The 21,145-nt window shown below is 37.4% G+C and overlaps 1 protein-coding gene across 3 annotated transcripts in view; it reads left to right on the forward strand.

Annotated features, from left to right (window-relative positions):
- METTL4 (methyltransferase like 4) overlaps positions 1–21,145 on the forward strand; it is a 27,289-nt gene continuing 6,144 nt past the window's right edge. Inside the window, exons 1-9 of one of the 3 annotated variants that reach the window (XM_010832727.1) lie at positions 1–41; positions 1,850–1,984; positions 2,640–3,036; positions 4,787–4,849; positions 8,522–8,891; positions 11,368–11,437; positions 17,517–17,691; positions 20,067–20,173; positions 20,557–20,651. In XM_010832727.1, coding sequence (XP_010831029.1) covers positions 2,647–3,036; positions 4,787–4,849; positions 8,522–8,891; positions 11,368–11,437; positions 17,517–17,691; positions 20,067–20,173; positions 20,557–20,651 — 1,270 coding nt within the window. In that variant the 5' untranslated portion in view covers positions 1–41; positions 1,850–1,984; positions 2,640–2,646. The remainder of the gene's footprint in view (positions 42–1,849; positions 1,985–2,639; positions 3,037–4,786; positions 4,850–8,521; positions 8,892–11,367; positions 11,438–17,516; positions 17,692–20,066; positions 20,174–20,556; positions 20,652–21,145) is intronic. The other 2 variants (XM_010832729.1, XM_010832730.1) reach the window with 2 other exon arrangements.

Consider the following 21,145-nt stretch of genomic DNA (forward strand, 5'->3'; position numbering starts at 1 on the left):
GCAAGTCTGGGAAGTACTGGAAGTACTGGGAAGCCGGCGAGGTAGGCGTTAGTGACTAGCGAAAATGTGGCCGCAGTCGGCCTCAGGGTCGCGCTGCTGATGCAGGCGGGTTCTTTACGGACTGAGCTAGCAGGGAAGCCCAGTAAGCTACTTTGGTAAAACAGGACATCACCCGCTCTCCTGAGTTTGAACTCAGAGTCAAACACAGCCCCAAACCTGGAAAGTGGTGGGGGTGACAGGGGAGCTCAGAGCTCCAGGACTGGATACCTGGATCTTGTAGCAGTTGTGCCATCAACGAGTTGTACATACAGTCGTGGTCCGGGTGCGGGTTGGAAAAGGATTTCCAGACATGAGACAGAATGAGAGGGAAATAAAGTTTATTAGAATGGGAGACGCTGTTAGAACAGCGGGCCAGCTCTAGGGAAAACCGACGTTGAACAGGGGTCCTTAGTCCACTTTTATACCTAGGGTACAAGGAGTGGAATAGGGGTCTTGCGGGTCATTTGCAGATTGGATGAGGCATGTATCCTGGGTGGGGGAAGAGTAGGGCAAATACCTTCTCTCTAAGGAGTAGGAGGGGAGACAGGTTATACTGTTCCATTAATAGTTACAGTACGGGGAGGGAAGGACCATAAGGGTCTGGTTTTTCTATTCTTGCATTCCAAGACCCTCCTTGGTTTTATCTGCTCTTTCGTCCTAGGATCACCACACATACTTTAGGGCAAGTCACCTTTCCTGTGTGAGTTTCAGCCTTCCCATCTACACTTCTAGCTTGCACTCTCCGTTTTAGGACCGCTTCGCCACAAGTGATGACTCTTGATAACCCGTGGGCTGTAGCCCACCAGGCTCCACTGCTCATGGCATTTTCCAGGCAAGAATACTGGAGAGAGTTGCCATTTCTTCCTCCAGGGGATCTTTCTGATCCAGGGATGAAATCCCCGTCTCCCATGTCTCCTTTGGCAGACGGATTCTTTACCACTGAGCCACCTGGGAAGTCTTGCTGATTCTGAAGGGAGGACCAGTAACAGAATTACTGTCACCAGCAGCGTTTATTTGATTGCTTTGTGTGAAACACGAGCACAACACTTAAAAGTTAGTTACCTTATTTAATTCTCTGAATTGCCCCCTAAGATGTCCTAAAATGATTAAATCGAAGCTCAGTGAAATCAAATGACTGGTCCATGGTCATAATGCTAATGCAAATGATGTTAGAAATTTGAATCTATATACATTGCTACTGTTATTAACTGTGCTATTAACTGCTTAATGTATTTCTTATTTTATTTCTTATTCTATATCACCTTTTAAGTTCTCCACTACACAACTTTTAGTAAGCAAAATCCAGAACTGAATGCCTTTTTTGGTCTTTTTTTTTTTTTTTTTGGCTGTGCCATTCGGCCTATGGGATCTTAGTTCCCTGACTGGGACTGGAACCAAGAACCTGGAATCCAGACTCTGTGAAAGCCCAGAGTCCTAATCACTGGCGTACCAAGGAATTCCCTAAAAACTGTCTTTCAGGAAAAGATAAGTTCTGAAAAAACCTAGTTGCCAGAAGAGGACTGCTCAGAACCAATCGCAGATCTGGACTCTTTACCTTGCAGTTTTGCTAGGGGTTAGTGCTTCTGATATCCTGTTACAATTGCATTTTGCTGTTTTGACTCTTTCTGCACTCCGTTGGTAGCAGTGATTAGTAAAGCAGTTGTGCTGGAGGGGCTTACTGTAGTAAGTGTGGTTTAAAAATGAGCTGACACCCTAACAGCTCCTATGGAAATTCTGTGGCCTTCTCTAGGCTTATGTCATTTAAAAGGCTGAATTCTCATAGGTAATGCAATATTCTTTGATTTGACAGGACACTCACCATTTTAGGATTCAGTGTCTTCGTGACTTGTAGGCTGTAGACCTACTGGCTAGAGCCAAGTGCCAAGCGGGAGGTTGTATGGAGGCTCGAGAAACAGGAGGATCTCTTTGGGATTCCAGAAAAAAGGTCAGGTTTTCACCCTCTTTGGTCAAGTTGGATGAAATTTTTGAATTATCAACCCTGAAATTAAAAGTTTACATTGTTTTAGATATAGAGAATAGACTTATGGACATGGGGAGCAGGGAGGAGAGGGTGAGATGTCTGGAGAGAGTAACATGCAAACTTAGATTACCATATGTAAAATAGATAACCAATGGGAATTTGCTGTATGTCTCAGGAAACTCCAACAAGGGCTCTGTATCAACCTAGACGGGTGGGATGGGGAGGGAATTGGGAGTGACGTTCAAAAAGGAGGGGATATGTGTATATCTATGGCTGATTCATGTTGAGGTTTGACAGAAAACAGCAAAATTCTGTAAACTAATTATCCTTCAATTAAAAAATCAATATTAAAAAAGTTTATACCGTTTTAATGTTTCATTGCAATGTTTTATTTTAGTTTTTCTTAGTCCTACTATACATATTAACAACTTAAAAATTTTAAATTCGCTTCTGTGTACATTCAAGTTTATATACTTGCACATAAAATCTACATGTGTATGAAGTATATTTTTATTGAAAAACAGGACATTTAAGAATTTCTCAGGGAAGTTTTACTTCTAGTCAAACTAGGATTTTACTTCTAGTCTCTAATTCCAAGAGGTGTTTGTGTGTTTTAAAGGAAGAGAATGTCTGTGGTGCATGAGCTATCACCAGGATGGCTGCTGGATCACCTCGCTTTCATTAACAAGATAAGCTATGAACTTCACCAGCATCATGAGCCTTGTTGTAGTAAAAGCCGGCCTACTTCTTCTGTTCACCTTGATTCTCTTCACATGGATTCTGTGTCCTCTTTTGGAGCCTCTGCTACATTTGTTCCTTCTACCAGTAAGCCAGAGAGTGATGATAGAGGAAATTGTGAAATGTTCATACAGAAATATGTATTTCGATCTGAACTGTTTGATATCAGCAAACCTTATATAACTTCCGCTAATCACAAAGAGTGCCAAGAAAGTAAAGAAAAGGAAGATCTAGTAAATGATGTTAAGAAAGAAATCTTCATTTCTATTAATGGCAAGGTAATAACTCTTAAGAAATTTTTATTTTTCTATACAGAACACAAATGTATCATTCCAATGTCTTAAATATCTTGTGATTTACTAATTCTAAAGAATAGTCAATAAATCATAGTGATACTTTAGCATATCCAGAGCAATTTTAATTTTTTGCTAACATTCTACCATTTTTAGAAAACCAAATTTGCGTATCTCAAAAGTAAGCAAAGTTGATTCAAAAGTGAATGCTCTGTAAATTAACAAACAAAGCTACACAATAAAAAAACCCTGTCTGCTTAGGTTTCTGTATGAATTGCATGTTTTTTACATATATTTTTGCTTAAAAACATGTTTTGTTCTCTATAAAATTCTAAAGCAGTATATAGATTTGGGGGGAATTTTAGAGATTTTTCCTTTGGGGATAAACTTGTATAATAAATGTTTGGAAGAAGGGTAATGTTTTTGAAAGATTTCTAGTAATAAAACTAGAAAGTTACTATGGGAAATGTATATATTCTGAAAGTATATATATTTGTATACATATTGGTGTTATCAGAAGTTTTGAGAATGCCATTAGGGTCAAATTAATTATGCTTTAAATATTTTTTATGTACTTGAAGAATTCAGAGATGATTATACCAAGTCCATTTCAGATAGATTATATTAACTTTTTTTTTGTTGTTGTTAGAGATAGGAGTTACATTCATTATTCAACCAATAAATGTTTCTATGTGCTGTTGCAAACAGAGTGAGGAAACAAGATAAATATAATCTGCTTTTTGGACCTTATAGTTGGGTGAGGAAGAAAGATACCAATATAAGAAAGCATGTTGAGATGTATAATAAGGAAAGTAATAGAGATTCCATTTATTCATCAGCCAAAAAACTTTTGTTAGCCTGCTAGGAGTTTGCAACCATGTAGGCACTGAGATTTCAGCAACAACAAGTAGAAAGTCCTTGCTGTGTATTGTACTCACATGTTCTTTGGAGTTGTTACATGTAGAACAGATATATCTTATCTGTACTCAATCTTCAGATTATGTGTAAAGATCTATTAAAAGTACATTGCAGATTTTTTTTTGGTGTAGAAATTAAGAAAGTTCAGAATAATTACCCCACATAGCAACTGATAGATTTCACTGTTGACTCTTTACTACAGTATCAGTTTCCTTGTGTCCATGGATGTCAGTGCTACATTTTATATTATATCGTTCTAGTTCTTTCTAATAGCTAGGTGGCCTTTTATCACCCATTAAGTTTGTAGTAATAGTAATAATAATTATTATTATTTGAGAAAGCTTACCTCCCTAGTCCATACTCTTTGCACTTATTTCAACCTCAGTAGTTAATTATTTGGAGAAGGCAATGGCACCCCACTCCAGTACTCTTGCCTGGAAAATCCCATGGATGGAGGAGCCGAGAAGGCTGGAGTCCATGGGGTCGCTGACGGTCGGACATGACTGAGAGACTTTCCTTTCACTTTTCACTTTCATGCATTGGAGAAGGAAATGGCAGCCCACTCCAGTGTTCTTGCCTGGAGAATCCAAGGGACAGGGGAGCCTGGTGGGCTGCTGTCTATTGGGTCGCACAGAGTCGGACATGCCTGAAGTGACTTAGCAGCAGCAGCAGCAGCAGCAGTTAATTATTACCTCTTATAGAATGAGATAGACAATATGGAAAATGTGGTAAATAAAAAAGAAATATTAATGTATTTCAAAATATGAATATTGTGGTGGATGGCCACAAAATTTTTTCCCTGTAATTTACTCTTTAGAAGCGTAAGAGATGTGTTGCTTTCAATCAAGGTGAACTGGATGCTATGGAATACCACAGAAAGGTATGGTGTAAAATGTTCATTGATGACATTGGAAGGTTAATGTGAACTAGTATAAGTAAATGGACAATGTGAATAGAGTGGTCTTAAAAATCAGGCAATCATTTTGATCAAGGTTAGAATTTAACAGTGGAGTGGTTTATTGTTACTTCTATAGTAATTAACAATTTAAATCTATTTTTATTAGAACTCCATATACTTAACATACATTTAACATAAATAAACATATGCTATATTGGTAAAGTCTAGAAATTTTTTAAGTTATAAAAGTCTACTATCAGTAGGTAAAAGATGGGATAAACTTATGCTACATTGCTTAAGCATATATTTCACATAAATAAACTTATGCTGTATGAGTGTGGTGATATCTTATTGAGGTTTTTAGCTTGCATTTCCCTAGTGACTAATAATGTTGAGTCTTTTCATTGCTGTACCTCCTACATTCTTTGTTAAAGTTGTTTAGGATTAATGTTGATTCATCCTTGAATATTTGATGTAATTCACCAGTGAGATTATCTAGGCCTGGAGTTTCCTTTTGGGGAAGGCTTTTTAGTAACAATATCAGGTTCTTTAATAGAGCACAGGGATTTTTAGATTTTCTGATTTGCTTATGACAGTTTTGGCAAGTTATATTTTCCAAGAAACTTGTCCATTTCATCCAAGTTGTCAAATTTATTGGCATGACGTTGTTCATAGTATTCTTTTTCCATGCTTTTAGTGTTTATAGGATTTGTGATGATAAGTGATCACCCTTTTCATTGCTATGTTGGTGATTTGTATTCTTTCTTTTCTAGCTTGGGGCTTGTTTTTTGGTTGTATTTTTCAAAGAACCAGTCTTTAAAAAATTTTTTTTGGTAGTTTTTTTTCTTTTTTGTGGCTATACATATATATAACATGAAATTTACCACTTTAACCGTTTTTAGGTGTACAAGTTAGTGGCACTGAGTACATTCACATTGTCTAATCATCACCATTATTTATATCCAGGATGATTTTGCCATCCCAACTGAAATTCTACCCATTAAACAGTAACTCCTCATTTCCTCTTCCCGCTATGTGCCACATTTTATTTATCTGTTCTGTTCATCCACATTTGGGATGTTTCTACCTTTTGGCTGTAGTGAATAATGCTACTATAGACATGAGTGTGCACATAAAACATGTGTATATAAACATGTGTAAACACATACATGTTTATGCACTCACACAGAAACATGAGTGTCTCTACTTTCAGGGTTTTTTTTGGAATATACCCAGAAGTGGCCTTACTGGATCATATGATAATTCTGTTTCTAATTTTTTGAGGAACTGCCTTAGTGTATTCCACAGTGGTGGTACCATTCTGCCTTCCCACCAGCAGTGCATAAGCATTTCCAGTTTCTCCATATCCATGTCAGCACTTATTTTTGTTTTTATTTTTTTCGGTTGCCATCCTAATGGGTAAGAGTGGTGTCTCATTGTGGTTTTGATTTACATTTTTCTGGTGATCTTTGATGTTGAACATATTTGTAAGTGCTGTTGGCCGTTTGTATGTCTTCTTTGGAGAAATGTCTGTTTATGTCCTTTGCTCATTTTTAAATTGGGTTTTTGTTGTTGTTTTTGGAGTTCTTTTATATTCCAAATACTAATCCTTTATCAGACACATAAAGTGATGTCAAGTATATTCAAAGAACCAGCTTTTAACTGAGTTAATTTTCCTTATTGTCTGTTTTCTATCCTGCTGATATTTGTCCTCTATTATTTTCTTCCTTTTGGCTTACTTTGCTTTTTTTCTGTTAATAACTTCTGAAAGTAGAGCCTTTTGTCAGTGAGTTTAGATCATTTTTCTTTTCTAATATAAGCATGTAAAGCTGTAAGTTTCCCTTGAATTGCTGCTTTAGTTGCATTCCATGTATTTGGATATGTTGTATTTTCACTTTCATTCACTTCAAAATATTTTCTAATTTCCCTTGTGATTTGATCTTTGACCTATATGAATTATTTAGAAGTCTGCAATTTCATTTTCAGATATTTGATGTTTATCTTAATATCTTCTTGTTATTGATTTCTAGCTTAAATCCATTGGAGTATAAGAATATACTCTGATGTCAGTCCTTTTAAATTTATTGAGTTTTATTTTATAGTCCAGCATGTGAATTATCTTTGTGACTGTATTGTGTGCTATTTTTTATGTATTTTTGAATATGTATTCTTTAGTTGTTGGATACAGTGTTCTATGAATGTCAGTTAGGTTAAGTGGATTGATAGTGTTGTTCAGAACTTCTGTCTTTAGAGATTTTTGGTTTATTGGTCTATCACTTGTTGGGTAGATTTTGCTTGGGTGAGTTTAGAATGAGGATTTTAGTCTAAGGCTGATGATTATTTTCCTTTTACTGACACAAAATCTGTTATGCACCCAATACCCCTGTCAAGAACAATGATGCACTGTCTGAGATTTTACTTTATTTGGAAGCTAACAAGTTAGCGAGTTTAGGTCTAAGATTTTATTAAAACAGATTTAGATCAAAGTATTAAAGTAACGAGTTTATTAAATTAAGAAGTCACATGTATGTACTGATCACTGCTCAGCTGGAAACTTGACCTTCTGCAACTCTTAAGAGCTCTCTGTCTGTGCAGCTCTCTGCTCTGGTGTTCTCCCTGCAAGCTCTTGCCGCCTTGGCCTTTCCAGACTCCCAGCTCTGGTTCCTTGGCTCCGAGAGACTGCTGGTCTCTGAACGGGTCTCCTTCCTGTCCTGCTACATGAAAACTTTCTCAAGGCAGTAAGCTGGAGCAATTGGATTCTATTTTTATTTAGGGAGTACAATTCTGGGGCTTCCCAGGTGGCGCAATGGTAAAGAATCCGCCTGCCAATGCAGGAGATGCAAAAGATGCAGGTTCAGTCCCTGGGTTGGGAAGATCCCCTGGAGGAGGACATGGTGGGAGAATGTCAGCCATGGAGAATTTTTGCCTGGAGAATCCCATGGGGAGAGGAGAAGCCTGGTGGACTACAGTCCATAGGGCCGCAAAGAGCTGGACATGACTGAGTACATAATACATGTGTAATTGTATTAATAATAATATTCTGCAGTGCTTGACATCCACCCAAAGTCTGAAAGCCTTTTTTCTGAAAATAATTTTTTAAAAGTAATTTCAGATGAAAAGTACTCCATCTTATCCAGAAGCAGTACTGGCTTTTACTTTTATAATTATTTTGGTTCTGTTATTGCAAAACTTATTTAATATATTCATTTTATAGAGTTGACTTTTTCTTCTTTAACAATTCAAGCTATATTTTTATGAAATCAAAGATGTTTATTTTAAAATTAATAGAAAAATTAAGATTAAATGTGATTAAAACTTAAGTCTTTTTATAGATTAGAATTTTCACTTCTAGAAGCATTATCAAATTCATCTTATAAATTTTTAAGGATTTTTAAAGATATATATTGCTTGGTTATTTAGTTTCCAGTGAGTTTACGAGATTTGTATTATTCCACAGTTAGGAAATAGCCATTCAAAGGTATAGTCACACTTTCTTTTTCTTGTAGTATGAAATTATTTTATTGTAAGCATTAAGAATGTTGGTTTTAATCCATAAGTTGAAATATTCAAAGCGTAGTAGGAAACTTTATTATTTAGAAAATTGTTTTAATGTCAGTGATGTTTTAATAATATACTTAAAAAATTCTCTTACAGATCAGGGGGCTGATTTTGGATGGATCTTCACAGTTAATCCAAGAAGGTCTCACAAGTGGCTTTCTTCATTCATGTTCTGAAAAACCGAACAAGTGCAGTGAGCCCATTACTTTACCACTTGATACCTGTAATTTGTCAGAATTATGTGAAATGGCAAAGCATTTGCCTTCTCTGAATGAAACGGAACTTCAGACGTTACAGTTGATGGAAGATGATACCTCTGTTACAGAGCAGGATTTGTTTTCACGGATAGTTGAGAATACCTCTGGCTTTACAAAAATTATTACTTTAATGGGACAGAAATACCTGCTGCCACCAAAAAGCAGTTTTCTTTTGTCTGACATTTCTTGTATGCACCCACTTCTGAACTGTAAGTAGTTATTATGTTTATTGTTAGATAATTTTTCTGTGGCCTCAAAAGTCAAGAGCAAGTCTGAATGTTGAATGAGCATCAGCATTTTGTGAATAGGGTGAATAATTTTCTCTGTATTTTCTTTTTTAATTTAAGACTTTAAATTCAGTTTTAAAGTGCTGACTTATGCTTTAAAAATTAAAAAAATAAGTCTTACTACAAACAAAGTATCAAAAACTTAACTAGTCCCCAAGAGGATAAATATAGTTACTGCTCTATACTTAGGAATTCAGGGTATAATTGTGTTTGACCAAGTAATTTTAACTTTTATTCATAGCAAAGTAGAAATGCTTCAGATATGAATGTTAATTCCCAAACTATTCTTAGCCTTTAAGCTATTTTCAAGTTTATTATCTAAAGTTTCTCAAAAGTATTTTCGTGTATAAAGTTGAAAATTTAGATATTGATGTTCAGAGTTATCTACATGTAAATTTGAATTTAGATTTCTGAAGCTTAACTATGAGTCTTAAGCTTGAAACTATGAGACTTGAGTCTTTAGACACCTCACAAAACTGAGCTGTTTCCTAATCTATAAAATGGATATGATGATACCTACTTCTGAGGGTAATTTTGAGGATTAGTTGAGATAATTTGCATCACAAGCTTAGCTCAATGATATGTTTCCAATAAATTATAACTATCATAATATTCTAAGGGATGAGATAAGAGGTATATTGATTAAATTGAATTTAATCTGCTATATACTGTTACTTGTACATTTTGGAGCAAAATTTTAAGTTATTAAAGTAACATAGCTTATTAATGAAAAGCTTCTTTTAATTACTTTTGAGTCATTTTAAACATGAGTGGTTATTCATGTCACATCGTCATAAATTCTTCACGGTAAATGACAAGATGACAAAATAATGAGAAAATCATGCAATATTTGAACATTTTTCCCCCCCAGTCTTTCTCATCTTTGTTACTCTAATTGTTTAACAGCCATTACATCCTTATTTTAATTTGCATTCTTTTGCTTACTTATGAGATCCTCCATTTACAAAAAGATACCTTTGTGTATAAAAGGGAAAGGGACAGTTTTTCCTTATAGTAAAATCCCAATTAATAAATGTAGGTGGAATGATGTAACTAGGAAATTCCCGTTTGACACATAGCATAGTACTTGGGTGTCAAAATAGTGGGTGAAAAGATGAGATGCAGGATATTTGCAGAGTCTTCAAGTATGTCCCTGCTGCTGCTAAGTTGCTTCCGTTGTGTCTGACTTTGTGCGACCCCATAGACAGCAGCCTACCAGGCTTCTCTGTCCATGGGATTCTCTAGGCAAGAACACTGGAGTGGGTTGCCATTTCCTTCTCCAATGCATGAAAGTGAAAAGTGAAAGTGAAGTCGCTCAGTTGCATTCGACTCTTAGCAACCCCATGGACTGCAGCCCACCAGGCTCTTCCGTCCATGGGATTTTCCAGGCAAGAGTACTGGAGTGGGGTGCCATTGCCTTCTCCTAAAGTATGTCCCTACCAGATAGTTAATAATTACTGAGGTAGAACTGGAGAAACCTGGCTGACAGCACTTTAACCAAACAAATGACTCAAGGTGGTATCACTAATCATGAGACATTCTGACACCCTGTGCTTCCTGCTGATGACCAGCCAGTAGTAGTCTTCAAAAGTATTAAGGTCAAAAAAGATAAAAACTGAGGAACTTTTCCACATTGGAAGAAATTTATGAGACATAGCGATTAAATGTGATTTTGCTGGGGATCCTGGACCAGGGAAAAGGATACTAATAGACAACTGGGGACATTTTATCAATATTAAGGTCAGTATGTCAGTTAAGAAATTTAAGTTTTATTTCATGTAAAAAGTGAAGAAAAAAAAAAAAAAGCAAAAAACCCCACATCCATCCTGTGTTTGAAAGGACCATTTTAATATAGCTGCTAAGACTTACATAGGGCATTTACAAATCATCGATGTCTAGCTAGGGGCTTCCCAGGGGGCACTAGTGGTAAAGAACCCACCTGCAAATGCAAGAGACAGAAGAGATGCGGGTTCGATCCCTGGGTTGGGAAGATCCCCTGGAGGAGGGCATGGCAGCCCATTTCAATATTCTTGCCTGGAGAATCCTGTGGACAGAGGAGCCTGGCAGACTACAGTCCATAAGGTCATAGAATCAGACATTACCGAAGTGACAGCACAATGTCTAGCTAAGGGAGCTGTAGTTATTTTTAGGAAGGGTGCAACAGGTGCAATTACATTAAAATCCCAGAGGTACTAAATTATAAGGGGAATCTCAATTTTTTTGGATGAACTATTCTATTTGAATAAATGCCACAAATCCTTTTTTTACCAGCATATTTAAATATATTTGCCAGCATATTTATGTCCATAGTGAATGCACTTCATTGTTGAAGAACATGTTTAGTTTTTAAAGTGATACAAGTAGAAGGTATTTTCTGAAATCCTTTCTTTGTTTTCAGGTAAGAAAACATATGATGTGATTGTGATAGATCCACCATGGCAGAACAAATCGGTTAAAAGAAGTAACAGGTAAGTGTATCTGTTACATATGCTTTCTGAAAGGTATTGGTGTTTGTGCATTATAGTTACATAAACTGAAAGTGTTACTTTATGGTACAAAGTGTCTGAAAAACTAAAACACTTTAGTTTTAAAAGTTTAATTCCATTAAGTGGGTAGGTTAAGTAGGTAAGTCTCTTAAACTAGAACTATATATAGGTATAAGAATGTTAAAAATAATATATTAAAGATGAAGGTTGCTGACTGAATTAGTTCAGAAATGTTTCTATAACACCAAAAGACAACATTTTTGCTTTCTTTGGGGCTTCCCTGGTGGCTCATATGGTAAAGCGTCTGCCTGCAATGTGGGAAACGGATTCAATCCCTAGGTCGGGAAGATCCCCTGGAGAAGGAAGTGGCAACCCACTCCAGTACTCTTGCCTGGAAAATTCCATGGACAGGAGCCTGGTAGGCTACAGTCCATGGGGTTGCAAAGAGTCAGTTGCATGACTGCGCAACTCCACCTTTCATTTTGCCTTCTTTGATATCAAATTCTAAAGTTTTGAACTATGTGCCAAAATATAGTATTAGTAGTATGCTATGAATGAAGTTGTCTAATTCATTCTGAATTTGTTTTAATTTATGCCACTGTTCAGTTTATGTAACCTTTTAGAGTGATAAGTTCAGTTAGTAAATAAGACGAAGTTAAATAGCTTTTCAAAAAACTAAAATTTCCCCTCTAGTTCCGGTGAATATCTTCGGTTATATTTCGTCTCACTTTTCAGTCTTCTAGACTGAACAATTTCTGTTACCTTGACTTAAACTTCATATGAAATTTCTTCTTCTCCACAGTTATCTTCAGTTTCCTTATGTTTTTTGTTTATGAACTGTACCAATAATTGGATTTTTTCCTCTTAAAAGTTGCAAGGATCATACAAAGAATTCATCTATCTATTCTCTATATGTATGTATTTGTGTGTGTGTGTGTGTGTGTGTAGATATCTGTGTATATATATATATATATATAATTTTTTTCTGAACAGTTTGAGAATAAGTTATTTAGGAGAAAGAGTAAGTTACTCTGAAATATTTATTCTGCATTTCTTGAAAACAAAGATATTTTCTTATATAATCGTAGTACAGTAATCAAAATAGGTAATTATTTTCCTTTTCAATTTTATAGTTTCTTTTATTAATAAGAATCACACAGGGAGATACTGTAATTGTTGATGCATTGTTCCCAGTTTTACCATCTGTAATAGGCAAAATAGTTTCTTTCCATCCCCACCCCCTACCCCTGTTCCACACTCCCTTCCATGTCCTTATCTTAATCCCTGGAATTTATGAGTATGTTAGGATACATGGTAAAGAGAAATTAAAATTCCAAATGGAATTAAAGCTGCCAAGGAAAAGAGATTACTATGCATTACATAGATAGGCCAGTCCATAGCATATCATAGATAGCGGCCATGAGGAGCTCCCCTACGTCCAAGGTCATGAGCTGCGGCTGTGCTTTGCTGGACTGGCCATGAAGAGATACCCCATGTCCAGGGTCAGAGAAACCCCAGTAAGATGGTAGGTGCTGGAATGGCTGTGAGGAGATACCCCACGTCCAAGGGCAAAGGAGAAGTCCCAGCAAGACAGTAGGAGGGGTGAATTTGTGTTTAGAATCAAACCCCATTCTCACCAGAGACGCTCAGAGGGCATAAACAAACCTTGTGTGCACCAGGACCCAGGGACCCCACAGAGACTGAGACAGAACTGTGTTTGAGCATCTCCTGTGGAGGCATGGGTCAGCAGTGGACTGCCGCAGGGACGGGGGCTCTGGGTGCAGCAGACCTGGGTATGGCATAAGCCTTCTTGGAGGAGGTCGCCATTATCCCCACCACAGAGCCGCCAGAACTTACACAGGACTGGGAAATACACTCTTGAGGGCGCAACAGAACCTGTGCACCAGGACCCAGGAGAAAGGAGTGACCCCACAAGAGACTGACCCAGACTTGCCCGTGAATGTCCAGGAGTCTCTGGCGGAGGCGTGGGTCGGTGGTGGCCTGCTGCAGGGTTGGGGGCACTGAGTGTAGTACATGTATGGGATCTTTTGAAGGAGGTCATCGTTATCTTTATTACCTCCACCATAGTTTGGCCCCAGGTAAATAGCAGGGATATCTCCTCTCGGCGGCTTGCCACTCCAGCGCCGCGCATTCAGGTATGACCTAAATCAAATCCCTTATGATTATACAGTGAAAGTGAGAAATAGATTTAAGGGACTAGATCTGATAGAGTGCCTGATGAAATATGGATGGAGGTTCATGACATTGTACAGGAGAAAGGGATCAAGACCATCCCCAAGAAAAAGAAATGCAACAAAGCAAAATGGCTATCTGAGGAGGCCTTACAAGTAGCTGTGAAAAGAAGAGACGTGAAAAGCAAAGGAGAAAAGAGAAGATATACCCATTTAAATGCAGAGTTCCAAAGAATAGCAAGGAGAGATAAGAAAGCCTTCTCAGTAATCAGTGCAAAGAAATAGAGGAAAATAATAGAATGGGAAAGACTAGAGATCTTGTCAAGAAAATTAGAGATACCAAGGGAACACTTCATACAAAGGCGGGCTCAATAAAGGACAGAAATGGTATGGACCTAACAGAAGCAGAAGATATTAAGAAGAGGTGGCAAGAATACACAGAAGAACTGTACAGAAAAGATCTTCATGATGCAGATAATCACGATGGTGTGATCACTCACCTAGAGCCAGCCATCCTGGAATGTGAAGTCAAGTTGGCCTTGGAAAGCATCACTATGAACAAAGCTAGTGGAGGTGATGAAATTCCAGTTGAACTATTTTAAATCCTAAAAGATGAAAGTACTACACTCAATATGCCAGCATATTTGGAAAACTCAGCAGTGGCCACAGAACTGGAAAAGGTCAGTTTTCATTCCAATCCCAAAGAAAGGCAATGCCAAAGAATGCTCAAACTATAGCACAATTGCACTCATCTCACACGCTAGCAAAGTAATGCTCAAAATTCTCCAAGCCAGGCTTCAGCAATACATGAGCTATGAAATTCCACATGTTCAAGCTGGTTTTAGAAAAGGCAGAGGAACCAGAGATCAAATTGCCAACATCTGCTGGATCATCGAAAAAGCAAGAGAGTTCTAGAAAAACATCTGTTGCTGGTTATTGACTATGCCAAAGCCTTTGTGTGGATCACAATAAACTGTGGAAAATTCTGAAAGAGATGGGCATACCAGACCACCTGACCTGCCTCTTGAGAAACGTGTATGCCGGTCAGGAAGCAACAGTTAGAACTGGACATGGAACAACAGACTGGTTCCAAATAGGAAAAGGAGTACATCAAGGCTGTATATTGTCACCCTGCTTATTTAACTTATATGCAGAATACATCATGAGAAACACTGGGCTGGAGGAAGCACAGGCTGGAATCAAGATTGCTGGGAGAAATATCAATAACCTCAGATACGGAGATGACACCACCCTTATGGCAGAAAGTGAAGAACTAAAGAGCCTCTTGATGAAAGTGAGAGAGGAGAGTGAGAAAGTTGGCTTAAAGCTCAACATTCAGAAAACTAAGATCATGGCATCTGGTCCCATCACTTCAGGGGAAATAGATGGGGAAACAGTGGACACAATGACTGACTTTATTTTTGGGGGGCTCCAAAATCACTGCAGATGGTGACTGCAGCCATGAAATTAAAGGATGCTTACTCCTTGGAAGGAAAGTTATGACCAACCTAGATAGCATATTAAAAAGCAGAGACATTACTTTGCCAACAAAAGTCCGTCTAGTCAAGGCTATGATTTTTCCAGCAGTCATGTATGGATGTGAGAGATGGACTGTAAAGAAAGCTGAGCACCGAAGAATTGGCGCTTTTGAACTGTGTTGTTGGAGAAGACTCTTGAGAATCCCTTGGACTGCACGGAGATCCAACCAGTCCATCCTAAAGGAAATCAGTCCTGAATATTCATTGGAAGGACTGATGCTGAAGCTGAAACTCCAATACTTTGGCCACCTGATGCGAAGAGCTGACTCATTTGAAAAGCCCCCGATGCTGGGAAAGATTGAAGGCAGAAGGAGAAGGGGACGACAGAGGATGAGATGGTTGGATGGCATCACCGACTGAATGGGCATGAGTTTGAGTAAACTCCAGGAGTTGGGGATGGACAGGGAGGCCTGGCATGTTGCAGTGCATGGGGTCACAAAGGGTCAGACACGATTGAGTGACTGAAGTAAACTAGCATATTTGTAGATAGGAGACCTAACTGAGGGAATTTCTTCTTTCTTTTCTGTTATTTTTCTCTTCTCCTCTTTTCTTTTTCCTTCTTCTCCACCCATCCTCCCCCCAGTCTTTTCTCTTCTTTCTTCCTTTAAAAGTGTATAGTATGTAGAAAAACAATAACAAAAAAGTGAATAAAAAATAAAAGTGTATAGTATAAGCATATTTATAGGCTGATAGTAAGAAACTACTAGAGAGGTTGAAAATACAGAAGGAGGAGAGTACTTAGCATTACTGATAGACTAGAAGATGGGAATAAACACAGCTGGAGGGATATACTTTAAACACATGAAACCATGCTGTTTCCTTTAAGAGAAAAATAAGAGAAATAGGTAAGTGAAGGTGTACAGTGAGGGTTATTATACACCCTCATCATACACCTGGCAGAGGGTTAGGTGGTTGAAAGAGTCTAAAGACCTTTATTTTGACTGATATTTGGCATATTTCATCTGCCAAGAGTGTGTTTGGGCAAAGGACTTAAGAAGAGATGAGAGTTTGTAGTAGTTGACCAAGGGTAAGTAAAATAATTGATGAGTAGTTTTGAGAGCCTGAGAATGGATTGCCAATTTTCAGTTTAGCATTTTTCTCCATCTGATTTTTTTCTGTATGAAGTTGAATAGAATTGTATTGAATTGAATTTAAGATTGGAGGTTTGCAGGAGTTGTAGAGTTAAGGAGTAAGGGGCTGGTGATCATAGTTAGTGCATACAATTGTATTTATTAGGGGAAGAATAGTTGAGCGTGCACATTATTTAGATTGTCCTTTGACATCACCCAGGATACTTGCAAGATTTATGTTGGCTAGGCATAAAGATCTTAGAACTTAAGTTTTTATTGAGTATGGAGAGTGAGGATGTAATGGGTTCCATAAGAAGGCTGGAGGCTAGATAGCATAATTCTCAAAGAGAAGGAGGTTTCACACAACGGTAAATGACTGACAGCCTGGAACTGGAGGGGAGCCAGGAGAATACCGGCCTCTCCTCTCATGACTGTGTATGTTGGGATTGGACAAATGACCACACTGGTTTGATGGGGTGTTATGGAACAAGTAGAGTTCTAACAAGAGAAACTAGACATTGTACTACTGATGGCCAGGAGGTTCAGGGCTGTAGAATTTTTTTGTAATGAAAGCATGAGTGTTTCAGAGAGCTCAGTAGAATTGACTGAAGGATGAAAGAAGCAGGATGATAGATTGAGTGTTGGAAATGTGGTGGGATATTGAGACAGTTTCCAGAGTGTTAATGGAGTCTCTGGGCTTCCCAGATTGCGCTAGTGGTAAAGAACCTCCCTGCCAATGCAGGAGATGTAAGAGACACGGGTTCAATCCCTGAGTTGCGTTGGGAAGATCCCCTGGAGGCGGGCATGGCAACCCACTCCAGTATTCTTGCCTGGAGAATCCCATGGACGGGGGAGCCTGGTGGGCTACAGTCCATGGGGTCCCAAAAGATTTGGACACAACTTAGCGAATTCACAAGCACATGTGTAGTGTACAGATCATCACAAGATGATATTTGCTTAATTTTAAATGGTATAAAAACATATAGAAAATATTAGTAAAATTACTGAAATGTAATACATTCAGAAGTGATAAAAAAATATGGCCTGATCATTTTGAGTTAGTAAAAATGAAAAGTGGTATTTCCAACTTATCTGTGAAATAGCATGTCCACTGGGTGTCACTGTGGCTTTGTATTTAGTTACACAAATAAAGAATTGTAGGAGCTTTGTGTTTGTGGAATCAGCGTTATACAGGTCCTCTCCCTGCTTATTTTTCTCTTTGGCCTCGATTTTGCTAATATTTTTTTCTGTTTATTTTTAGATATAGTTATTTATCACCACTGCAGATAAAGCAGATCCCTGTCCCTAAGCTGGCTGCTCCAAGCTGTCTTGTTGTTACGTGGGTGACAAATAGACAGAAGCACCTGCGTTTTGTCAAGGAAGAGCTTTACCCGTCTTGGTCTGTGGAGGTAGTTGCTGAATGGCACTGGGTAAAAGTAAGTTCCAAAGTTAACGTATCCGTTAACTTTATTTGTTCATAAGGTGCAATGTACAAGTCACATAAAGATAGCTCCTACTTTTTAATGTTTAACATGGCATCACTCTACTTCTTCAGCATGGTCTAATTAAAACATTTACTTTGCTGCTAAATACCTTTGTCTTCTTATTCTCAAGGCTTTTTACCTGTTTGTTCTGTATCTTTTTGGAGTAGAACCCCAAACTCCTGGTCTTAGGAAATCACTCAGGTAGATATCAGGATGACATTTTAACGAGCTCTGATGGTCTGTAGTTTAACAGACAATAAGCAAAAACCTTGGGGGATTTGTCCATCACTAAACATAGAAATTGTCTTACTGTTGATCTTCTTCCTCTTTACTCATCCAAAACTTCAGCTGCCCTTTGTGACTTTTTCTTTTTTCTTTTCTTTGTCATTTTTTCCCCCTTATGTTGCTGGGGATGGAAAGGAAAATAGCAAAGAAACCTAGTGTGGAAGAGTTGGGAAAATGCTGGAAGCAAGGCCTTTTATACTGTGAATCTTAACTGTGTTCCTCAGTGCTTGTTTTTGAAAGAAATGATTCTAACTCCTTAATGAGTTGAAAGGTTTTTAATATTAATCTTTGCTTGGTTTCAAGAATACCAAAAATATAGAAAAGTGGTGTGTTGTTCAAAGTTCATTGGCTATCCTTTTAAAGATACACTGTCTACTTAAATGAATTCCGCAAAAGCCTCCTAAACTTTAAAAAAACAAACCAGGTTTTAGGGACTGAATGTTTAACATTTATATTACTGGTCTATTCATTTTAGACACAGGAGAGGTCTATGTTTAATGTGCTTTGTGTGCTTTGTAGTAACTGGGGTATCTTCTGAAAGCTGTGTACATTGTTTATTTGCACCTATTTTATGGCACTTGGCAAACAAGTGCTGATAATTGTTTGCTTTTACAGTTGTACTTTGGGCTTAGCTCTGGTTGATTTGCAATAGGATCGTTACGGGCATATAAAACTCCATTCTACTCTGTTACGACAGTCCTTTCTTTTCATAGTCAGAAACTGGGACCAAAGTCAGGAAAAGGTTACCTTCTGAAATTAAAACCAGTAAAATGTTAATACATGAAAACTAAGACTGTTCATTTCTGGTAGGAATCAGTTCTAAGAGGTGGTATGATAGTTTAAAACAAAAATATGTTTTACTTATTTATGAAATATGTAAAATATGTAAAAATATGAAATACTTGTTAGGTGTTTGCACATACTGTTACATCAGATGGAGTAGTCTGCATTGAGTATAAAGGACATCCAAAGCATCAGAATTTGCCAGTGTTTATACAGCACTGTGTGGAATAGCTGTTGCTATTCGTAGGCCCTAGAGGAGATAAAAGGACTTTACTGGTTTGGTTTTTAGTACCTTGATATACGCTAAAGGATTCCATAGAGGATAGATATGAGTATTATGATAGTGAAAATATCTGCCTCCATGCTTAATTAACTAATTGAATATTATTTTAAATTGTGTTTTGAGTTTGATTAGTTGGAGTGAGTCTCTGGGAGTCTGATCAATCACTCCAGGATGAAATGATGAGATTGAATTTCTGGATTTTTAATGCCAAGAGGTTAGAACTTGCATTGTCTGTCTCATCAGTTCCCAAGCTACTTTCATTATTAATTTTAGCTCTTGACAGTATTTAATGACACTGTTTCCTATAAATAAAGGAAAATACTTTATTGTCATGTACTTAGTCACATTGCTAGTAATACAGGTAAATGTTATTTGAATGAACAAATGAATAAATGATGGCATGGTTTCTAGTAACATATTTTAATGAAAAACCAAGAGTTTTATGTGCAAGATGATAGAAATTTAAAATAATTTTTTAGTCGTGTAAAGCTGCCCTGCCCACTATGGTATGGTATGGTGTGGTGTGTCACTAGCTATGTGTAGCTCTTCAGCACTTGAAAGGTGACTGGTCCACGTTGAGATGAGCTAATAAATGTCACATTTTGGATTTAAAATACTTAATATGAAAGACTGTAACATACCTCAGTAATTTTTTGAATTGGCTACATACTAAAATGATAATATTTTAGATATGTTACATTAAATTAAAAATAATTTAAAATTAAAATATAGTTAAAATGAATTTTGCCTCATTCTTCTTGCTTTTTTTAAATGTTGGTACTAGAAATTTTAAATTACATGGGCTTCCATCTGTGGCCCACATTATATTTTTATTGGATAGCAGTAGCCTTGAGGTTTAATAATTCTTTTCTTTGGTAGAAACTGTATACTGGAAGGAAAAAAAAAACAATCCTTTCCTGGTGTATGGGATTTACAGGTGTATGGGTTGTTTTTGTTTCTGTCTCCTTTTTGTCAGATCACCAGTTCAGGAGAGTTTGTGTTCCCATTAGATTCTCCACACAAAAAGCCTTATGAAGGTCTTATATTGGGAAGAGTTCGAGAAAAAGCTGCTTTACTGTTAAGGTAGGAAGGGTGATTTTTCAAAATTGTATAAATGTATTAATTTTCAGGCTTTCAAAACTTAACACAGTAATCATTGGTTTTCCTTAATTTTTACATTTTTGAAAATCTGGAAATGGCCCAAACAAGAAAAGTGTGAATGCTAATGGCACATGAAATTGTATATTATCATTTGCTTTATCTAATGTGCAATAGTTATTATTGTAGAAGAGAAAACTATCTGAAATTTCTTAATACTTAAATTGTTGATTTCCATTATTATTTCTCTTCTTAAATTATTATAAATGGAGGTGCTATTTGAAAGGTGAAAAGAAATCAAAGACAACTGTGGCTTAAATGTAATAAATTGTCCTTTAAAATACAATTATGTTGTTGTTCTTTTTCAGTAGGAATGCAGATGTAAAAGAGCTGCCCATTCCAGACCACAAGTTAATTGTCAGTGTGCCCTGTACGCTCCATTCACATAAGCCACCTCTTGCTGGTATGTTTCTATAAAATAGAATTGTTATGACTTTTATGAAATTGACAAAAGGATTGAATGTTACATTTGAATGGTCTAGAGATTTGGAAATTCAATACGATATGTGTTATTTTAATTAATATTCTAAAATCATATAGAAGAATTGGTGAGATACAGAATTGATTGTTGTTTTTTTTTTTTTTTTTTCTTTTTTTGCTCCAGAAACCTTTTATTGTTTGCATTTGGTCCCTGGCTTTGGGGAGAGGGCTCCAGGTGGTTAACCAGGGAGGGGCTCAGCCAGAGGCCCTGACATCAGGTGGGGGAGCCTGGCCTTCGAGCGGAGCTGGGCTTGCTGGTCTCTTGTGCTGTGGGAGTGTCAGCCTTTCCAGGAAGTAACAACCTGGCTGGCCTGCAGAGGTTGGTCAGGTGGTCACCACATCCAGGAGGTGGTGCTTCAGGAAGGCAGAGAGATGGGGGATCTATGTGGGCAGAACCCAGGGCATGCAGATCCAAAA

The sequence above is a fragment of the Bison bison genome, unplaced genomic scaffold (genome assembly GCF_000754665.1).
Source record: "Bison bison bison isolate TAMUID 2011002044 unplaced genomic scaffold, Bison_UMD1.0 scf7180017862158, whole genome shotgun sequence".
NCBI classification, from domain to species: Eukaryota; Metazoa; Chordata; class Mammalia; order Artiodactyla; family Bovidae; genus Bison; species Bison bison.